Source organism: Panthera onca, chromosome A2 (assembly GCF_046562875.1).
Source record: "Panthera onca isolate mPanOnc1 chromosome A2, mPanOnc1 haplotype 2, whole genome shotgun sequence".
Lineage (NCBI taxonomy): Eukaryota > Metazoa > Chordata > Mammalia > Carnivora > Felidae > Panthera > Panthera onca.
In genome coordinates, this window is record NC_138340.1 from 126389681 (window position 1) to 126407886 (window position 18206).

The window sequence follows — 18206 nt, forward strand, 5'->3', positions numbered from 1 at the left end:
CTGAGCTAAAACAAAGACTAAGCTTTTATTCCACAGCTATCAGAGCAAACAGAGCCAATTTGATTAGCGAACTCTGGGCCTTTCTGCCTTTGTCTGGAATGCGCATCTGGGTTGACCTCAGTGTGTGGTGTGCCAGTCCTCTGATGGGATGGCTTTCTTTCAGACCCCCCTGGGGCTCTCTCTGTGAACTCAGCGTGAAACAGGGTGCATAGTATGGCTTGGCATCTGGGTAGGACTATCCCTCAGTGGCGACCAGCTCTTGCTATTGTCACTGGCGTCCTGTAAATCTAGGAACTATCTGAGGAAGTCAGCCCCAAGCATCCTCCCTGCCGCTCCTGGGAACTAAGGATCCCATCCCAGGCAGATGGCTTTTTAGGAGAATTCAGGCCTCTGTGCACCTGTGGATTCTCGGAGGCAAGGACTGTGCTTGCTGCCAGCACAGAGCCCAACGTGGTGCTTGAACCCACAAAGCCAAGAGACCTGAGCCGAAACGCAAGAGTCAGATGTGTAACTGTCCGAGCCACCCAGACGCCCCATCACGGAGAGCAATTTAACCAAAAGCGGATGAGTTGTGAGAGACCTGGATGTGCGCATTCAGAAAGAGCTGTGGTGTTGTCATTCCTGAAGTCACTCGGAGCTGTGTCTGCTGACCTCTGACACCAGCATCTCTCCTGGTTTCAGAATCGCTTTTGGCCCAAACTTTTTCGGGTCTGCGTCCCAATGAAAACGTGTCTCGTTATATGGGAACGTCCTGCCTCATTTCTCCTAACCTTCGGCTTTTCTTGTTATTTAGTAAACATAGCATCCTTGTCTTTTCTCCTCTCAAAAAGTACACCTTAATTCTGGGGGCTTTCCTCGTGCCTCATTCACCCATTTGTTCCATACGTGCTTATCGAGTGTCTGCCGTGCAGCAGGCACTGTTCCAGGCACATGGGATTTTGTGAACAGCCGCCCACGTCCTCATGGCTCTCGCATTCTAGCCCTTTATGAAGAGCCGTGAGCTTGAGGGCTGGCAAGCCACTCAGCCTCTCAGAGACTTAGCTTCTTACCTGTGGAGAAGGCCCAATACCAGGTGAAGGCTCATGGATGGCCAGGATGAAGGCTCATGGATGGCCTTAGCACTGGCCAGGTAGGAGTTGTTCATTTTATTCTCAAGTCTGCTTTCCTGTTGAAGTTGGCACTGATTTCTCAAGTCATGTTGAGATGTTGTTGAGATACAGCCTAGGGGTACCATTACATCTCTGTAGGCCACAGGTGGAACCCCAGGAGGGTCTTCCATCGCACCCCCTTTTGTCCCTCATGGTCCCCAGAGCGGGTGTCATCTGCAGTGCACGAGTGCCCTCTGCTGGTGGCTTTTGTCATTTCACTTCAGATTTCTTTGCCTCTAGCCATTATTGCTGAAACACGTTGGTGTCCCGGAGAAAGACTTCCTGCAGGTCTCGGATACCTTGGGCTCTCGTTTATGAACTGCCTTTCTTAAAGACTCCCTTGAAAGCTAGGACAGACACCCTGCTAGCCACGATAATGTGGCTCCCCTGAAGGGAATCTCGAGACGGCAGAGGTATGGGAATCCCAGAGCCTAGCTGGGGTCCACTGTCCTCTCAAAATGTCTGCTCCTTCCGGGAAATACTTTGTGATGACTCAGTACTTCGTGATGATTAAGTTGCTTTAGTGAACATCAAACAATGGTAGAAATGTTGAAAACAAGGGGAAAAACCTCTCACTCTGGCCCTGTATTAGTCTGCTAGAGCTGCCATGACAAAATACTATACCCTGGGTGGCTTAGACAATAGGAATGTATTTCTTCACAGTTCTGGAGGTTGGAAGTCTGAGATCAAGCTGTCAGAGGGACGATTTCCTTGACTTGTAGATGGCCACCCTCTTGTAGTATTTGCATGTTTTTTCCCCCACTGTGCCCAATAAATGTTTTTTCCAGCTCTTGTTAAATATCTGGACAAGACCCTCAGGCTTTTTCTGCCATGAGATTTGGAACACCTGAGCTGGAACAGAGGCGCTCTCTGGTTCACATATCTTTCCTTTTCCAAATGGGTTACAAACCTACTCTTAAACTTTTGCGTATATTTTGGTTTTATGTTTGTTGTACACGGTATTGGGAAAAATTGGAAGAATGAGAAGCATATGCATTCCTAACCCTGGGGAGTCCAATCAGAGAATCAGGATCCCACTTAGTGGGTTATAGTGAATATTGGGTTTACCTCCCACAACCTCTTAAATACCTGATTTTCTTTGTTCTACCTCCAGGAGAAAAAGACATGATTGTTTTAGGAGATTTCGGCCAGGGACCTGACAGCAGTGACTATGATATCTTAAGGAAAGAAAAATTCTACCACCTGGTCCCTGCACACACCTTCACCAACATCAGCACCAAGAACCCCCAAGGCTCAAAGTCTTTGGACAACATCTGGATCAGTAAAAGCTTAAAGAAGGTTTTCACAGGTAAAGCAGAAGTCACTCGGTCTTTTTCCTGTTCAGAAATGGTGTAAGAGAGACCCATCTGAACTGATAGTTCCAGGTCTTTTGGCTTGATAACTCTGGTCAGGAGTTCTCACCGCCTCCGTGGGCATTGACAGGATTATGTATCGTTTAGGTGCCTGTATAATTATCATTCAAACAGAGCCACTTTTAAGGGCTAAGAGGGGCTGTGAAAAATAATGAAGAGGCATTCACTGGTCTTCAGGAGTGGCAAACTGACTGTGTCTTAGGCAAACCTGGTTCTAGGCCAGCAGGGTACCGATTCAGAGATGAGCTGATAGCTCACTTTAATTTAAGGACACTCAGTCATTTAGCAGACACTCCTTAAGCATCATAACATTCAGGCACCGTGCTGTGGCCCGAGGCTTCCTGCCGCACTGTCTGGGCGAGGGACAGCCACTGAGGATGAGCAGACATGTCTCAGAGCGTCACGGTAGGACAGGGGACATGCTTCTCACAGACTGTATGAGGATCAGGGTGCGGTGGGGAATCTGAGCGCCGCAACGGAGCCCCCGACCGAGTCTGCTGAGCAGACTTTGGGTCAGGAAGCAATCGGTCGGAAATACGACAGTGACAGTGACGGTAAGGTTTTTTGATGAATGGCGAGAACAGTAGTCCTCAATCCTGCCTGGTTGTTTCACTCAGTCCCAACGTGTTACACATATTATACTTCAGGGAGACATTCCACATTGGTGAAAGTGCAATTCTGGGGTCACCTCTGTAGAAGCCTAACGGGCAGCCAGGGCTGAGATCTTCTCGCCAGTCCGGACTGTGTCACCAGCTTCTACCTCTGTCTGGGTGCCAGTTGCCTGTTGGACTGTGTCGGGGAGGATCTGAAGGACGAGGGAAGCGGGTCTCGGGGGGAGTGACCGTCATCACACTAGGCGAGATGCAGCTTGCAGAAAATGCGCGGTGGGCCGGAGAGCGGCCACAGCCTGCCCAGCTGCCAGGAGGTGCCTGCAGAGAGCGGCTCTCATCAGGAGAGCTGGACGGTTGAGAACACAGGGCCAGAAGGAAGGTAGGAATCATTTCATCCGTCCCCTTGCTGCGAAGCTAGAGACGAAGGTACAGGGAAGAGTGGCCACCATCATGGAACTGTCACGTGGGCAGGCCGTGGCTCAGCCCAGACCTGTTCGCGTTTCCACTAACGTGACCTCGCTTCTCACTGGAGGTCTCTGGCCGTGCTCCCTCACTACGCTCCCTTCTGTAACTATTCTGTTACTGTTTGTGTTTTTGTTTTTTTAGTTTTTTTGTAATGTTTGAGAGAGAGAGAGAGACAGGGCACGAGCGGAGGAGGGGAAGAGAGAGGAAGACACAGAATCCAAAGGAAGCTCCAGGCTCGAGCTGTCAGCACAGCTCAAACTCACGAACTGCCCTGAGATCATGACCTGAACCGAAGTTGGATGCTTAACCTGCTGAGCCACCCAGGCGCCCCTCACTGTTTTTCAAATATACTTGTGCTTTATATGTTTCTAAAGCATTAGAGTTTTTTTTTTTAAATTTTTTTTAATATTTATTTATTTTTGAGAGAAAGAGACAAGGGCAAGCAGGGGAGGGGCAGAGAGAGAAACACAAAATCTGAAGCAGGCTCCAGGCTCTGAGCTGTCTGCACAGAGCCTGATGCGGGGCTTGAACTCATGAACCACGAGATCATGACCTGAACCAAAGTCGGACGCTTAACTGACTGAGTCACCCAGGCACCCCCTAAAGCATTATTTTAAAATACTTTTACTTGCTCATAAGCCTCTGTAAGAACTTTTTCCTTTTTACTCTTTCCTGTAGAACTCCTTTACCTCCCCCACTTACTGCCTTTGCTTTGTGAAATAAAACTTTCACTTTGGACATCTTTGAGAGACATTTGACCTTATGTCAAATATATTTACTCTTGCTGCTCAGATTAGAAAAGCTGTATAGTGAGGAGGAGGTCAACCATAGGCTGATACGTGAATGGGCGGGAGGCCTAGACTCGGGGGGCAGGGGGGTGTTCAGTGCCTACATGGTAAGCCCTCACTTTTCCAGGAAACCAAATTGGCTGGAACATTTTGTTTGCACAGGCAAGCTGGATATCTGAGGAGTATCGCCAGGGAATCCTGACTTTACAGACATTGAACAGAGGCCTCTTCTTGCCAGCCAGGACCCCACCCAGCCCCAGGCCTCATCTCTGCGTCTCTTTTCCCTCTGTCTCTCCAGGTCACTGGGCTGTAGTGAGAGAAGGCCTCACGAACCCTTGGATTCCAGATAACTGGTCCTGGGGAGGAGTGGCTTCTGAGCACTGCCCCGTGCTAGCCGAATTTTACACTGAAAAGGATTGGAACAAGAAGGAATGCCCTCGGAGTGGCAACGGGGTCACTTTGGAGCGAAGCGAAGCCAACATTAAACACGAGCGATGATGGCACCAAATCTCTTTTTTCACCTCTGACCCGGAAGGCCCCGGGCAGGGAGTTCGCCCTTCCAGGTGAAGACGAGGACTCAGAACTTTGTCTCAGTCTTCATCCTGACAACACTAGCACCTGGGCCTCGACCTGCCTGCCTTCTTTGTGGACATTTTTGGACCCCTAATGGGGGAGGGAGGTACCGGATGGTCAAATCGGAAGCACAGTGGGGAACTAAGATGGCTTCTAACGTGTGGATGCCATCCACCTCAGCAGACTCGGGCTGGCCGGCTGCCGCCCTGGGTGGCAGCATACAGAGGACAGTAGTGGGGCTGACAGGGCAAGAGAGGGCCGTCTCAGGCTGCCAGGCCCTGTCTGAGCAATGCCAGAAGTTCTCCTTTCTGACCACCAGTCCATGATGCTCTGGCTGCAAATTACATAAAGCTTTTAACTGTGATTGAGCTGAGCACTCTCCTCAAATATTTTGAGTGGTGATTTTTAGTTTTGTTCTGAAAAAAATAAACAGAGATGAACATGCCTGGTTGCAGTGAGAGTCCTGGGGGAAGGGGCCGGGTGCTCCCTGGCCCGGGTGTTTTGTGCCCACTCCCGTGCCTCTGTGACGCCGTCGTCCGGGGAGCCTGCTCCTTTACACCCCACGTTGCAGCGATGCCTCTCGCATCCCTGTCGACCCCCTGAGATCACCATAAAATTCATTCTGTGACCTTCTCCCTCCCAGCCTGTTCTTTGTCTTCTGAACCCTTGGCTAGACTGTCCTGTACACTGAGCCCCACTTGTGCCTCTGGACGCTCGGCAGAGGTTCCTGTGCTGGACAAGAATTCTGTCAGGGTGATATCATTTCCTCCCTCCCCGCCCTCGTCACTTTTCAATCCGATCCCTAGCCCAGAGCTGCCTGATAGTGCTTCTGAGGAATATCTGTTGATTCTGGGTCCGCAGGAAGCTCAGCCTGGGAGTATTGAGGGAGGGTCTATTTTGGGGGGCAGTCGGGCAGGGGGGCAAGCACATGTTAACCGCCACCAGGGTCCCTCTCCTTAGATGGCATGGTTCTCCCTGAGGTCTCCCGTGAGACCAGGATTATAACACCCACTTCACAGCCAAAGGAACGAAGGCTTAGAGAGCTTAACCTCCTGCAGCTTACACAACCGGTAAGTAAATAGATGGAATCCAAACCCAGCCCAAAGTCCAGGCCCACATATCAACTCTACACTTGCCAACAGCAGTGCTGTGTAAGTAGCACGGTTGATAGTGAATGTGTGAGTCATGAGCCTGGATCACCTAGGTTATTCCAGGTCACCATGGGAGCTGAGGGTTTATTCTTCTTCCGCACTGAAAACCTGATGCAGACCAGCACCCAGAAACTGTTGTCACCACACAGTGTGATCCCTGTGACTCGAGTCTGGGGCTGGATGCAGTGAAAGAGGCCGATTTTCCACCAGAAACCATCTTTGGGACTGCCCAACTCCAAGGAGCATCACTGATCATGGGTGCAGGAAGAAAGGCCTTCCTTGGGGCTCTGAGCATCCCTGGGCATCAGCCATGCCCGCTCCGAGGGACTGTCTCTCCAGTAGGAGGGTGAGTAGTGCCTCTCCCTTGGACTCAGACTGGACCACTGGAGGCACGGAGTCTGTGATGGCTGAGCCTTGACCCAAAGAGCTCTAGTTAGAAGGAAACAACACGGCAGGGAGGAAAGGGTGAGCTCAGCTTCCCAGCTGAGCAAACCTTTTTTGGTGCCTCATCTAGAGTGCAAACCTCCACCAGCATTTGCCAGCCAGCTGCCCCAATCCTTTTAGCCAGGCTGACTTTTGCACCAAAACTATGGAAATAAAGGCTTCTTAAGTGAGAGGAAGGGAAAAGAAAGCCAGTTAAATGGCCCTGATGAAGGCCATTCTGTTTGAGCTGGAGGCAGACTCAGCAGCCACACCTCATATGCAGAGTGGCCTCAGCTTTAGCTCCTAAGGTCCAAGCCATTGCTCAGGAAGCTGTGTGCTGAGGCAGCTCTTCTAGTTCGAGACCCAGCCCTCCTGGTTTTTGCTTTGGGGGATGGTTTGGGCTTGGGTTTTGCTTTGCTTTGTTTTCTTTCTTCTCGTTTTTGCTGTCTTCAATAGATTTTATTTTTATTTTATTTTTAATTTTTTTAATGTTTATTTATTTTGAGAGAGCGAGAGAGAGAGCAAGCAGGGGAGGGGCTGAGAGGAAGATAGAATCCCAAGAAGGCTCTACACCATAAGCACAGAGTCCGATATAGGGCTCGAACCCATGAACAGTGAGATCATGACCTGAGCTGAAATCACGAGTCAGATGCTTAACCAACTGAGCTACCCGGGTGCCCTAATAGATTTTATTTTTAAAGGTAGTTTTAGGTTTGTAGGAAACCAGAGCAGAAAACACAAGAGTTCCCGTACTCCCCCTGAAGAGTTTCCCAAGTTGTTAACATCACTGTGGTATATTTGTTACCACTGACGAAACAGTATTGTACATTATTAATTAACCGAGGTCCAGAGTTTACATTAGGGTTCACTCTTTGTACATTCCATGGGTTTTGACAAATGTATAAAGACATCTATCTACTTCAATCCAAAACTCCTCTGTGCTCTGCCTGTTCATCCCCTCCCCCTGGCAACCACTGGTCTTTCTACTGTCTCCATAGTTTTGCCTTTTCCAGACACCATATAGTTGGAGTCATACAGTCTGTAGCCTTATCGGGTTGGTTTCTTCTCTTAGCAACCCGTGTTTAAATTTCCTCTCTGTCTCCTCATGGCCTGACAGCTCATTTCTTGTTGTTGCTGAATGAGAGTCCATTGGATGGAATGTATCTGTCCCCCACTGCCCCGGGGATTGTTACTAAGCCCTACCCTTCTCCAGAGTTTCCTTCCACCCCATCTCCAGCTCTGTGCGCAAATGTAACATTTCCATCAGATTCTTCCTTCCCTCCCCATTCTTTTCTATCTTCTCCCACCAGGATTGTTGGAGAAGGGACCCCACTGCGAAGCCACTTTGTTGGAAAAGCCAAGAGGATTTTTAAGAGGATTAAGCACTAGGGAACCGGAAAGCCCCAGGCACCAAGCAGAAGCCCTGGCATCCTCCCTGGGCCTCGCTCACAGGAGCACTGCAGGCGACCAGAGCCCCTCCTCTCCTGCCCCAATGGAACCTTCCTCTCCTGACAACTGTCCCACAGAGGTCCTGTTATCCGAGAGCTCTCATCCTCTCTCTGTGCAGGAGCCAGTCAGTAGGGCTGTCTCTCTCAGTTCTGCCCCACCAGCCTTGTCCTTTACTGTCAGCAGACTTAGTGGGACTGACTAGGAGGCTAGCCAGAAACCCTCCTGTGCTACAAATAATTGGGCCCAAGCTATGACTCCCTCACTACTGCTTGGAAGATGTCAAGGGAAGCAAAAAGGGCGTGGCCCTCAAGAGAGGGCTGCATTCTTTCAAAGCCAGAGGGAGGTGGTTTTCTTTGTGTTTCTTTGGATCTAACTGTTGGAGTTCTCCTCCCCTGCTCCCACACAGACACCGTCCCACTCGGGTGAGGGAGAACCCAGCCTGGCATATGTCGCCACCATTGTGCGATGGGAGGTAAGTGCTCATCACAGGTGACTGTCACAGGGTTTGCTTTCAAAGGAAAGGAATTAATGGCTTCCACACTGCTCACTTATCTTAAATAATCCTTGCCCTTGCTTATTGGCTCCTTCCTGTCCTAAGCACCTTACACTTTTAACTGCTTTTATTCCTCAGAAGAGTCCAGTGAAGTTGGTACTATTGTTTGTGTGTTCTTTTACAGATGAAGAAACTGAGGCACAGAGTAGGTAAGAGACAAGGGACTCTGGTTTCATGGTGATTAAGGACTGCAGTTGGCCTGGGACATGTGAAGCAGACAAGGAAGACTATGGAAAGAAAACAAGTGGCCTTGACAAAGGCAAGTTGAAGTAATGCAAAAGGGACAGGCCAAGGAGCTTCTGCTGTGACATCCTGCTTTCCAGAAACCTCTTGGGAGGCCGAGTAGCCGAGAGTGACTCAGCGTTGGTCTTGCCCCAGCAGCACACAGACCGAGGAAAACAGGTGGGAGAGAGTCAGGGGTGGCCGGGTCCCTCAGCCATCACAGCCCCAAACAGCAAGGACAAGATATGAAGGCAGCAGGGAGGTGTGGTCTGGGGGGACCCTGGGGCCTCTGGCTGTTGCCTCCAAGGGTGTCTCCAGCTCCTCCCCTTTTATCTGAGCATCTGGGTGGCCAGCTAGGGTTTGGTAACATGGACAATTCAGGCCCATGGGAGCAGTGAAGTTCAAAGGCCTGTAAAAGAGAGCAGCAGAAAAAAAAGTGCGTGCTACTTCGTCTCTGGAGAGACCTGTCCTTGTGTGACAGTGGTTGCCTATGGCTGGGGAAGGAGGGAGAAGCGAGACAGCGATACAGCCTCAGACCTTTCCCATCTGCTTGTGTTTTCCTGAGTGTGGGGTCAAATCACACGAGGCAGGAGGCTTCACTTGCTGCTTTGGGTTGTGGGGATGCTTAATAATAGTGTCTGCTGGGGCACGTGGCTGAGTCCGTTAAGCAGCCGACTCTTGATTTTGGCTCAGGTCGTGATCTCATGGTTTGTGAGTTTATGCCCCCAGTCGGGCTCTACACTGACAGCATGGAGCCTGCTTGGGATTCTCTCCCTCTCTCTCTCTACCCCTCCCCTGCTCATATTCTGTCTCTCTCCCTCTCTCAAAATAAACTTAAAAAAAAAAAGTGTCTGCTGAGCAAGCTGGGTTCCAGTTAATAGTCTGTGTTGGAATATGGACTTGCCCAGGCACCCTGCTGACTTCCATTATGATGAATTATTTAATTAAGTGATTATTGTGGAGGGCAGAGAGCAGAAAGGACTCCGGTTTTACTGTGATGAGGGAGTGCAACTGGCCGGCATTGTGTGATAGCATCACAACCAGTAGCCTTGGACAGAGCCTGACTTGGCAGCTGGAGGAAGGTGTCAGGCTACTGGGCCCAGGCCCACTGTGTTTCCTCTGATAGTTTCTTTCTTCTGGGTTCTGAGATGTGCTGAGGTAGCATTTTTAAACAGAGATTCCAGAGATGGCTTTCTCTGGAAAGAAGGGCCAACAGGACACTATCCCTATTCTTTGCTTTAAAAATAGCTAATGAATCCTGGCTAACCATCCCCCCACCCCCCTCCACATAACCCCTGCTCCATTCACTGACTTGAAAAGCCCAAGGCCAGGAAGCAAGGAAATGCCAGGATGAGGCCAGCCACAAGCACAGATTTGCTGGGAGCTGGGGGGCACCTTGTATACTTTTCCCACGCCGTCACCTTACCTTCTTCTCTAAAGTGTTATGTCTGAACCAGCTATCAAGCAAGGGGAAATTCTTTCCGGGTCAGTGGGCCTCCCACTCCATTGCATGGAAGAAGCACCCAGGAGCTTTCTGGCAAGCAGGCTCCTAAGCTGTAGTCCAGAGAGTCTGATGATAGAGCACTGAGCCCAGCAGGATCCATGAAGGTGCCCTGAGACTCCCACCTTAAGAAATAGCAATGAAGGAGGGTCTTTAAGTGCCTAGAAACACAGCTGAGCCTACTATAAATAATACTAAAGCTAGCGATGGGGGTGGGGGGGGTGACTAAAGGATCAAGAAGGAATGTGGCAGTTTATTAGAATTTTAGTGTGGCTTTTAATGAGTAGCTAAGAGATTCCTTCGGTGGGGACAGTAACTATGAATAGTCCCGGAATCTATGTCGGAGATCAACAGTTACTGAACAAGTGAAGGATCAAAGTTGACAGGCGTCGGAAGCATTATTACTGTGACTGCCGGATTAAGTGTCTGAGCCATTGGCTTGCTGATGCCAAGGGGGTCTCTTCATTACTTTAATTACCAAACCCAAGACCAGGTTTCAAAGACTGATGTCGAGTAAATGCCCACTATTTGTAGAACTGGTAAACAACTGGAGCTCTAGGAATTTGTTTAGTTTTCCTTCTGAATTTTTCTGAACATCATGGTTCACCACTTATTTATCCAAGTTTAAATTACCAGAGAATCTTTTAGAAGTCCAATCTTTTCATGTTTATCACACTAAGGAGTCTCATGGGCCTACATGCAAGCAGCAGTTGGACTGAGTAGTTTCGGTGATGAGGCCAGCTAGACCCAGTGAATTTATGGGATCAGACCTGAGAGCCTTTGCAGGCAGCTTCCAGACAGACCCTGGAGGCAAGGGCTCTAATTCCCATCCTCAACATACAGTATGCTCATGTTCTCAAAGCCTAGGCTTGTCCCTGACAAGTCTAGTCACTTATGTAACCCCTAAATGCCTCAGTTGCCTTCCCACAGACCCTCCAGAATCCCAGTTTTCAGGACCCTGTTTACCTGGGGGTATGGAGTTAGGGAGGTGAAGTCCTTTGTCTGCTTTCCACGGTTTCATTTGAAGACAGTCCAGAAGCTTAAAGAGCTTGAAGGGTGCACTGTTACTGGGTATCTGGGGTCTGGGACAGAAGATCTAAAGATGCCACAGAGGTGTGGTACATCAAGGTGGGGCTTGGGGTCAGAAATCGTGAATTCCCTAGCCTTGTCTGTGATCCAGAAACAATGGGGACCTCAGTTTGTGGGCCACTGTTAGCTGTTGAGCTGAGAAATCTCTTTGACTGGAGGATCTGGTATCTTCTCTCTCATTTCTCTAAAAGGAAAACACTGGTTTTTCTTTTTTTTTAATTTTTTTTTTAACGTTTATTTATTTTTGAGACAGAGAAAGACAGAGTATGAACAGGGGAGGGGCAGAGAGAGAGAGAGACACAGAATCGGAAGCAGGCTCCAGGTTCTGAGCCATCAGCCCAGAGCCCGACGTGGGGCTTGAACTCACGGACCGTGAGATCGTGACCTGAGCTGAAGTCGGACGCTTAACCGACTGAGCCACCCAGGCACCCCAACGCTGGTTTTTCTAGGAAGTGTCTTAGGTAATTGTGTTAGGAAGCAGTGGTAAGGTAAAATAGCATCTGAATTTCAAATTGCTCTTATCTCACATAGGTGTTGCTTGTTTTAAATAGACATATTGCAATACTACTGAAGATATCCCTCAAGACTGTAAATAGTATTTAATATACTTTAGCATACAATATACTTCATATATTTATACACAGTATGAATATTGGCTTTTAGCCCAACTCAAGGAACTTTTATGAAAACTTATTAGAGATTTAGATTGGACAGAAGAGGGCACCCAATTTTGGAATAGGCCTGCAGGAGACTTTAGTAACTACTTCTCTTGAGCTCTTTAAAGGGATATACAAATATTTCCTAGGAGAATTATGCTTGCTTAAAGTTAGAGTGTAGGTCTGGGCTTAAATTTAAGGGTTAACCAGCAAGATTAATCATCTAGGGGGTCTCCAGCCTAAAATAAAATAAGGAAAGGAAGAGCCAGAGAGAAGGGAAAAGAGCTCGTCCTCCCTCAAGTGGACAGCTGTGGAGTGGCACTCAAATTTCACTCCACTCCCACTACTGCTCAAATAACTCACTAGAGAGAGAATTAGGTCTTCCCAAATCCAGGAAGACCCATTTACCTGTAAGATCCAAGATACTTAATTTCCTGGGAGATAATAAAGTAATTAACAAAGAAGCATAGTAAATATGATAGTGGTTATTTTTTTTTAATGTTTATTTATTTATGAAACAGAGACAGAGAGAGATAGAGGGTGAGCAGGGGAGGGGCAGAGAGAGAAGGAGACAGAATCTGAAGCAGGCTCCAGGCTCTGAGTTGTCAGCACTGAGCCCGATGGTGGAGCTCAAACTCACGGACCATGAGATCATGACCTGAGCCAAAGTCAGACCGCTTAACCAACTGAACTACCCAGGTGCCCCTGATAGAGTTTATTTTTAAAGGGAAAGAGAAACAAACATCTGTTTTATCTAAATTTGAGATATTTACACCTGAGATAACCACATACTTGCTGCTGTTAAGAACTTTGATATAAATGGTGTTTGTGATTTTTTCAGGTTTACCTCATCCCCATATTGGAAAAACTGTCCAGCATTCCACAATCTCTTGAAGTTATCACCCACTGAAATTCCACCTATTTTTTTAAAAGAACAAACCCCCAAAACTTTATTTGAAGAGTTCATGTCTTATAATAATCTGATATATAAAGTGGAAAAATCAAAATACAGAAAAGTATGTGTATTAATTTACCATTTGTGCTAAAAAATAAGGCAAAGTGTTTTTACATATTTGGTATCACATTTGATAGATACGCATAAAATATCTCAGGGCTACAACACACACACTCACACACACAAACTAGTGAAGCTGGTTGTCTTCTTTTCCCCAGATTTACTGAGGTATGATTCACATATAATATTGGGGTATACAGTGTGATTGATGACTTAATACATTTATATATTATGAAATAATTACCACAGTAAGATTCTTAACACCTCAATCACCTTACATAATTACCATTTCTTTTTTGTGGTGAGAACATTTAAGGTCTGTTCTCTCAGCACCTTTCAAGTATACAGTATTGTTTACTATAGTCACCATGCTGTACTTTAGACCTTTCAGAACTAACTGGAAGTTTGTATCCTTTAATATCTCCCCACCCCCATTCCTGGTAACCATCGTTCTATTCTGTTTCCATGAGTTTAGCTTTTTTAGATTCTACATATAAGTGATAATCATAGAATATTTTCTTTCTCTGATTTATTTCACTTGGCATAATGCCCTCAGGGCTCATCCATGTTGTTGCAAATGACAGGATTTTCTTCTTCCTCCTAGCTGAATAGTATTCCAGTGCGTGTGTGTGTGTGTGTGTGTGTGTGTATCACATCTTTATTCATTCATCTTTTGAAAGACACTTAGGTTATTTGCATATCTTGGCTATTATGAAAAATGCTTCAGTAGTTGCTGAACTGATTTATGTTCTCACCAACATTGTACAAGTCCCTTTTCTCCATATCCTTGCCAACTTGTTACCTCTTGTCTTTCTGATAACAGTCATTCGAACAGGTAGGTGGTGGTATCTCATTGTGGTTTTGATTTGCATTTCCCTGATGATTAGTGATGTTGAATGCCTTTTCATTTACATGTTGTCAATTTGCATGTCTTCTTTGGAAGAAAAGGTTCAATTCTTTTGTTCATTTTAAAATCAGATTGTATTTTTTGCCACTGAGTTGTGTGAGCTCCTTGTGTATTTTGGACATTATCCCCTTATCAGATACATGATGTGCAGAGATTTTCTCCCATTCCATAGGTTGCTGTTTCATTTTGTTGTCTCTTGTTGTGCAGGAGCTTTTCAGTTGGATGCAGACCCACTTATTTTTTCTCTTGTTTCTACTTTTGGTGTCATATCCAAAAAAATTAGTGCCAAGACCAGTGTCAAGGAGCTTTTTCCCTACATTTTTGTTTAGAATTTTTTTGGGTTCAAGACTTGTGCTTAAGTGTTTAATCCATTCTGAGTTAATTTTTGTGAGTGGTTTAAGAAAGAAAGACATCCAATTTTATTCTTCTGCATGTGGATATCCAGTTTTCCCAACACTGTTTGTTGAAGAGACCACCCTTTTCCCATTGAGTATTCTGGGCTCTCCATTCTGTTCTATTGGTCCATGTGTCTATTTTTATGCCAGTACCATACTGTTGTGATTACTATAGCTTTGTAGTATAGATGGAAATCAGGAAGTGTGATGCTTCTGGCTTTTTGTTCTTCCTCAGTATTGCTTTGGCTATTCAGGGTCTTTTGTTGTTCTATGTGAATTTTAGGATTATTTTTTTTCTGTTTCTGTGTGGGAAAAATACTCTGGGTCCTGGGCTTTTCACACTGGAATTTTGATAGGGATTGCATTGAATCTATAGATGGCTTTGGGTAATACAGACATTTTAACAATATAAATTTTTATGATCCATAAACATGAGCTGTTTTTCCATTTATTTGTGTCTCTTCAATTTCTCTCATGAAAGTTTTGTTGTTTTAGGTATATAGAACTCCTTGGTTAATCTATTCCTAAGTATTTTGTCATTTTTGATGATATTGTGAATGGGATTGCTTTCTTTTTTTCAGATATTTCATTGTTAGTGTATAGAGACACACAACTGATTTCTGGTATCTTGCAACTTGACTGAATATGTTGATTAGTTGTAATAGTTTTTTGGTGGAGTCTTTAAGATTTTCTGTATATAAGATCATATCTACAAATAAAGACAGTTTTGTTTCTTCATTTCCAAGTTAGCTGCTTTTTTTCTTTTTCTTGCCTGATTGCTCTGGCTAGACTTCCAGTACTATGTTGAATGTGGGTGGTGAAACTGGACATTCTTATCTTGTTCCTGATCTTAGAGGATAAGCTTTAAAAAGTTTTTTTAATGTTTATTTATTTTTTTAATTTTTTTTAATGTTTATTTATTTTTGAGACAGAGAGAGACAGAGCATGAACAGGGGAGGGGCAGAGAGAGAGGGAGACACAGAATCTGAAACAGGCTCCAGGCTCTGCTCTGTCAGCACAGAGCCCGACGCGGGGCTCGAACTCACGGGCCGTGAGATCATGACCTGAGCCGAAGTCGGACGCTTAACCGACCAAACCACCCAGGCGCCCCAATGTTTATTTATTTTTGAGGGGGGGTGAACACAGCATGAGTGGGGGAGGGTTAGAGAGAGAGAAACACAAAATCCAAAGCAGGCTCCAGGCTCTGAGCTGTCAGCACGGAGCCCAACATGGGGCTTGAACTTGGGAATGGCAAGATCATGACCTGAGCTGAAGTCAGATGCTTAACTGACTGAGCCACCCAGATGCCTCCTTACAGGATAAGATTTTAAACTTTTCTCATGGAGTATGATGTTGACTTTGGGCTTCTCATATGCAGCCTTTATAATGTTGAGATTCATTCCTTCTATACCCTATTTTTTTAGTTTTTTATCACGAAGGATGTTGAAGTTAGATATTTTTTCTGAATCTATTGAGATGATCATATGATTTTTATCTTGTATTCTATTAATTTGGTATATCACATTTACTAATTTGTGTGTGTTGAACCATCCATCCCACTTGATCATGAAAGTGTGATCCTTTTAATGTTATGTTGAATTTTCTTTGCTAATATTTTTTGAGAATTTTTGCAACTGTACTCATCAGGGAGATTGGCCTATAGTTTTGTTCTTGAAGTATCCTTATCTGCCTTTGGTAGCAGAGTATTATTAGCCTTGCAAAATGAGTTTGGGAATGTTCCCTCTTCAATTTTTTAGAAGAGTTTGAGAAGGAATGGCATTAATTCTTCTTTAAATGTCTGGTAGAATTCACCAGGAAAATGATGTGGTCCTGGGCTTTGCTTTGTTAGATTTTTTTTTACGACTTATTCAATCTCCTTAATTATTGTTCTATATTCAGATTTTCCATTTCTTGCTTATTCAGTCTTTGTGGGTTCTATGTCTCTAGGAATTTACCCATTTCTTCTAGGTTATCCAATCTGTTGCTATATAAGTGTTCATAATAGTCTCCTATGATCCTTTGTGTTTCTGTGGTATCAATTATGTGCCTTTCATTTCTGATTTTATTTGATTCTTCTTTTTTCTTAGTCTAGCTAAAAGTTTGTCAATTTTGTTTATCTTTTCAAAAAACCAGCTCGTAGTTTTGTTGGATTTTTTTCTACTGTTTTTTGGTCTCTAATTTATTTCTGCTCTGATCTTTGTTATTTCTTTCCTTTTGTTAACTTTGAGCTTAGTCTGTTGTTTTTCTAGTGCCTTGAGGTGGAAAATTAGGTTGTTCAAGATTTCTTTTCTATTAATGTAAGCATTTATCATTATAAACATCTTTCCTAGAACTGCTTTTGCTGGATCCCATAAATTTTGGATCCAGCAAATTTTGTTATGTTGTATTCCCATTGTCATTTGTTTGAAAGGTATTTTTTAAATTTCCCTTTGATTTCTTCTTAGACCCGTTGGTTTTTCAGGAGCATGTTGTTGAATTTCCACATATTTGTGAATTTTCCAGTTTTCCTCCTCTTATTAATTTCTAATTTCATACCATTTTGGTTAGAAAAGTTACTTGGTATTATATCAGTGTTCTTAACTTTGCTAAGATTTGTTTTGTGATCTATTATATGATCTATCCTGAAGAATGTTCTGTGTGCACTTGAGAAGAATGTGTATTCTATTGTTGTTGGATGGAATGTTCTGTATATGTCTTTTAGGCCAGTTCTCTCTAAGGTGTAGTTCAAGTCCAGTGTTTCCTTGTTAATTTTCTGTCTGGATAATCTATCCATTGTTGCAAGTGGAATATTGAAATTCCCCTACTGTTACTGTATTGTTGTCTATTTCTCTATTCATGTGTGTATTTGCCTAATATATTTAGGTGCTTCAATGTTGAGTCATGACTGTTAAATCCTCTTGAATTGACCCCTTTATCAGTATATGATGATCTTTGTCTCATTACCATTTTGGGCTTAAAGTCTATTTCGTCTGATATTGGTTACCTCTGTTCTCTTTTGGTTTATAGTTACGTGGAATATCTTTTTCCTTCCCTTCACTTGGAGCCTATGTGTGTTCTTAAAGTTGGGGAGCCTGGGTGGCTCAGTCAGTTAAGTGTCTGACTTCAGCTCAGGTAATATCTCATGGTCTATGAGTTTGAGCCCCGTGTTGGGGTCTGTAATGACAGCTCGGAGTCTGGAGCCTGCTTTGGATTCTGTGTCTCCCTCTCTGTCTCTGCCCCTCCCCCGTTCATGCTCTGTGTCTGTCTCAAAAAAATAAACAGTAAACCTGAAATAAGTTTCTTGTAGGCATAATATAGCTGGATGTTGTTGTGTTTTTTTTTTTTAATTTAAAAAAAAAATTTTTTTTTAACGTTTTATTTATTTTTGAGACAGGGAGAGACACAGCATGAACAGGCGAGGGTCAGAGAGAGGGAGACACAGAATCTGAAACAGGCTCCAGGCTCTGAGCGGTCAGCACAGAGCCCGACGCGGGGCTCGAACTCAGAGACCGCGAGATCATGACCTGAGCGAAGTCGGCCGCTCAACCGACTGAGCCACCCAGGCGCCCTGGATGTTGTTTTTTTAATCTATCCTTAATCTTTCCTTAATCTATCCAAAAGGCCAGTCTATGCCTTTTGTTTGGTGTGATTATTTATAGGTAAGGATGTATTAATGTCATTGTAATGTTTTCTAGCTGTTTTGTATTTTCCTTGTTTCTTATTCCCTCTCGTGCTTCCTTCCTTTGTAAATTGATAATTTACCATGGAGATATGCATTGATTCACTTCTCTTTTGTAAATCTTCTGTAGGCTTGTGCTTTGTGGTTACCATAAGGTTTACATAAAACATAGATGCAGCCACCTATGCTGATAACAATTTCAATTGGATACAAAAACTCTATCCTTTTT

At 45.0% G+C, this 18206-nt stretch overlaps 1 protein-coding gene across 7 annotated transcripts in view; it reads left to right on the top strand.

Annotated features, from left to right (window-relative positions):
- Positions 1-18206, top strand: part of EEPD1 (endonuclease/exonuclease/phosphatase family domain containing 1) — a 240787-nt gene that overhangs the window by 198021 nt on the left and 24560 nt on the right. For 4 of the 7 annotated variants that reach the window (XM_078440574.2, XM_078440579.2, XM_078440577.2 and 1 more), the window contains 2 exons: positions 2263-2457; positions 4684-14810. In XM_078440574.2, the coding sequence (XP_078296700.1) occupies positions 2263-2457; positions 4684-4883 (395 nt within the window). In that variant the 3' untranslated portion in view covers positions 4884-14810. Of the gene's footprint in view, positions 1-2262; positions 2458-4683; positions 14811-18206 lie in introns of those variants that run through there. The other 3 variants (XR_014137312.1, XR_013553043.2, XR_014137313.1) reach the window with 3 other exon arrangements.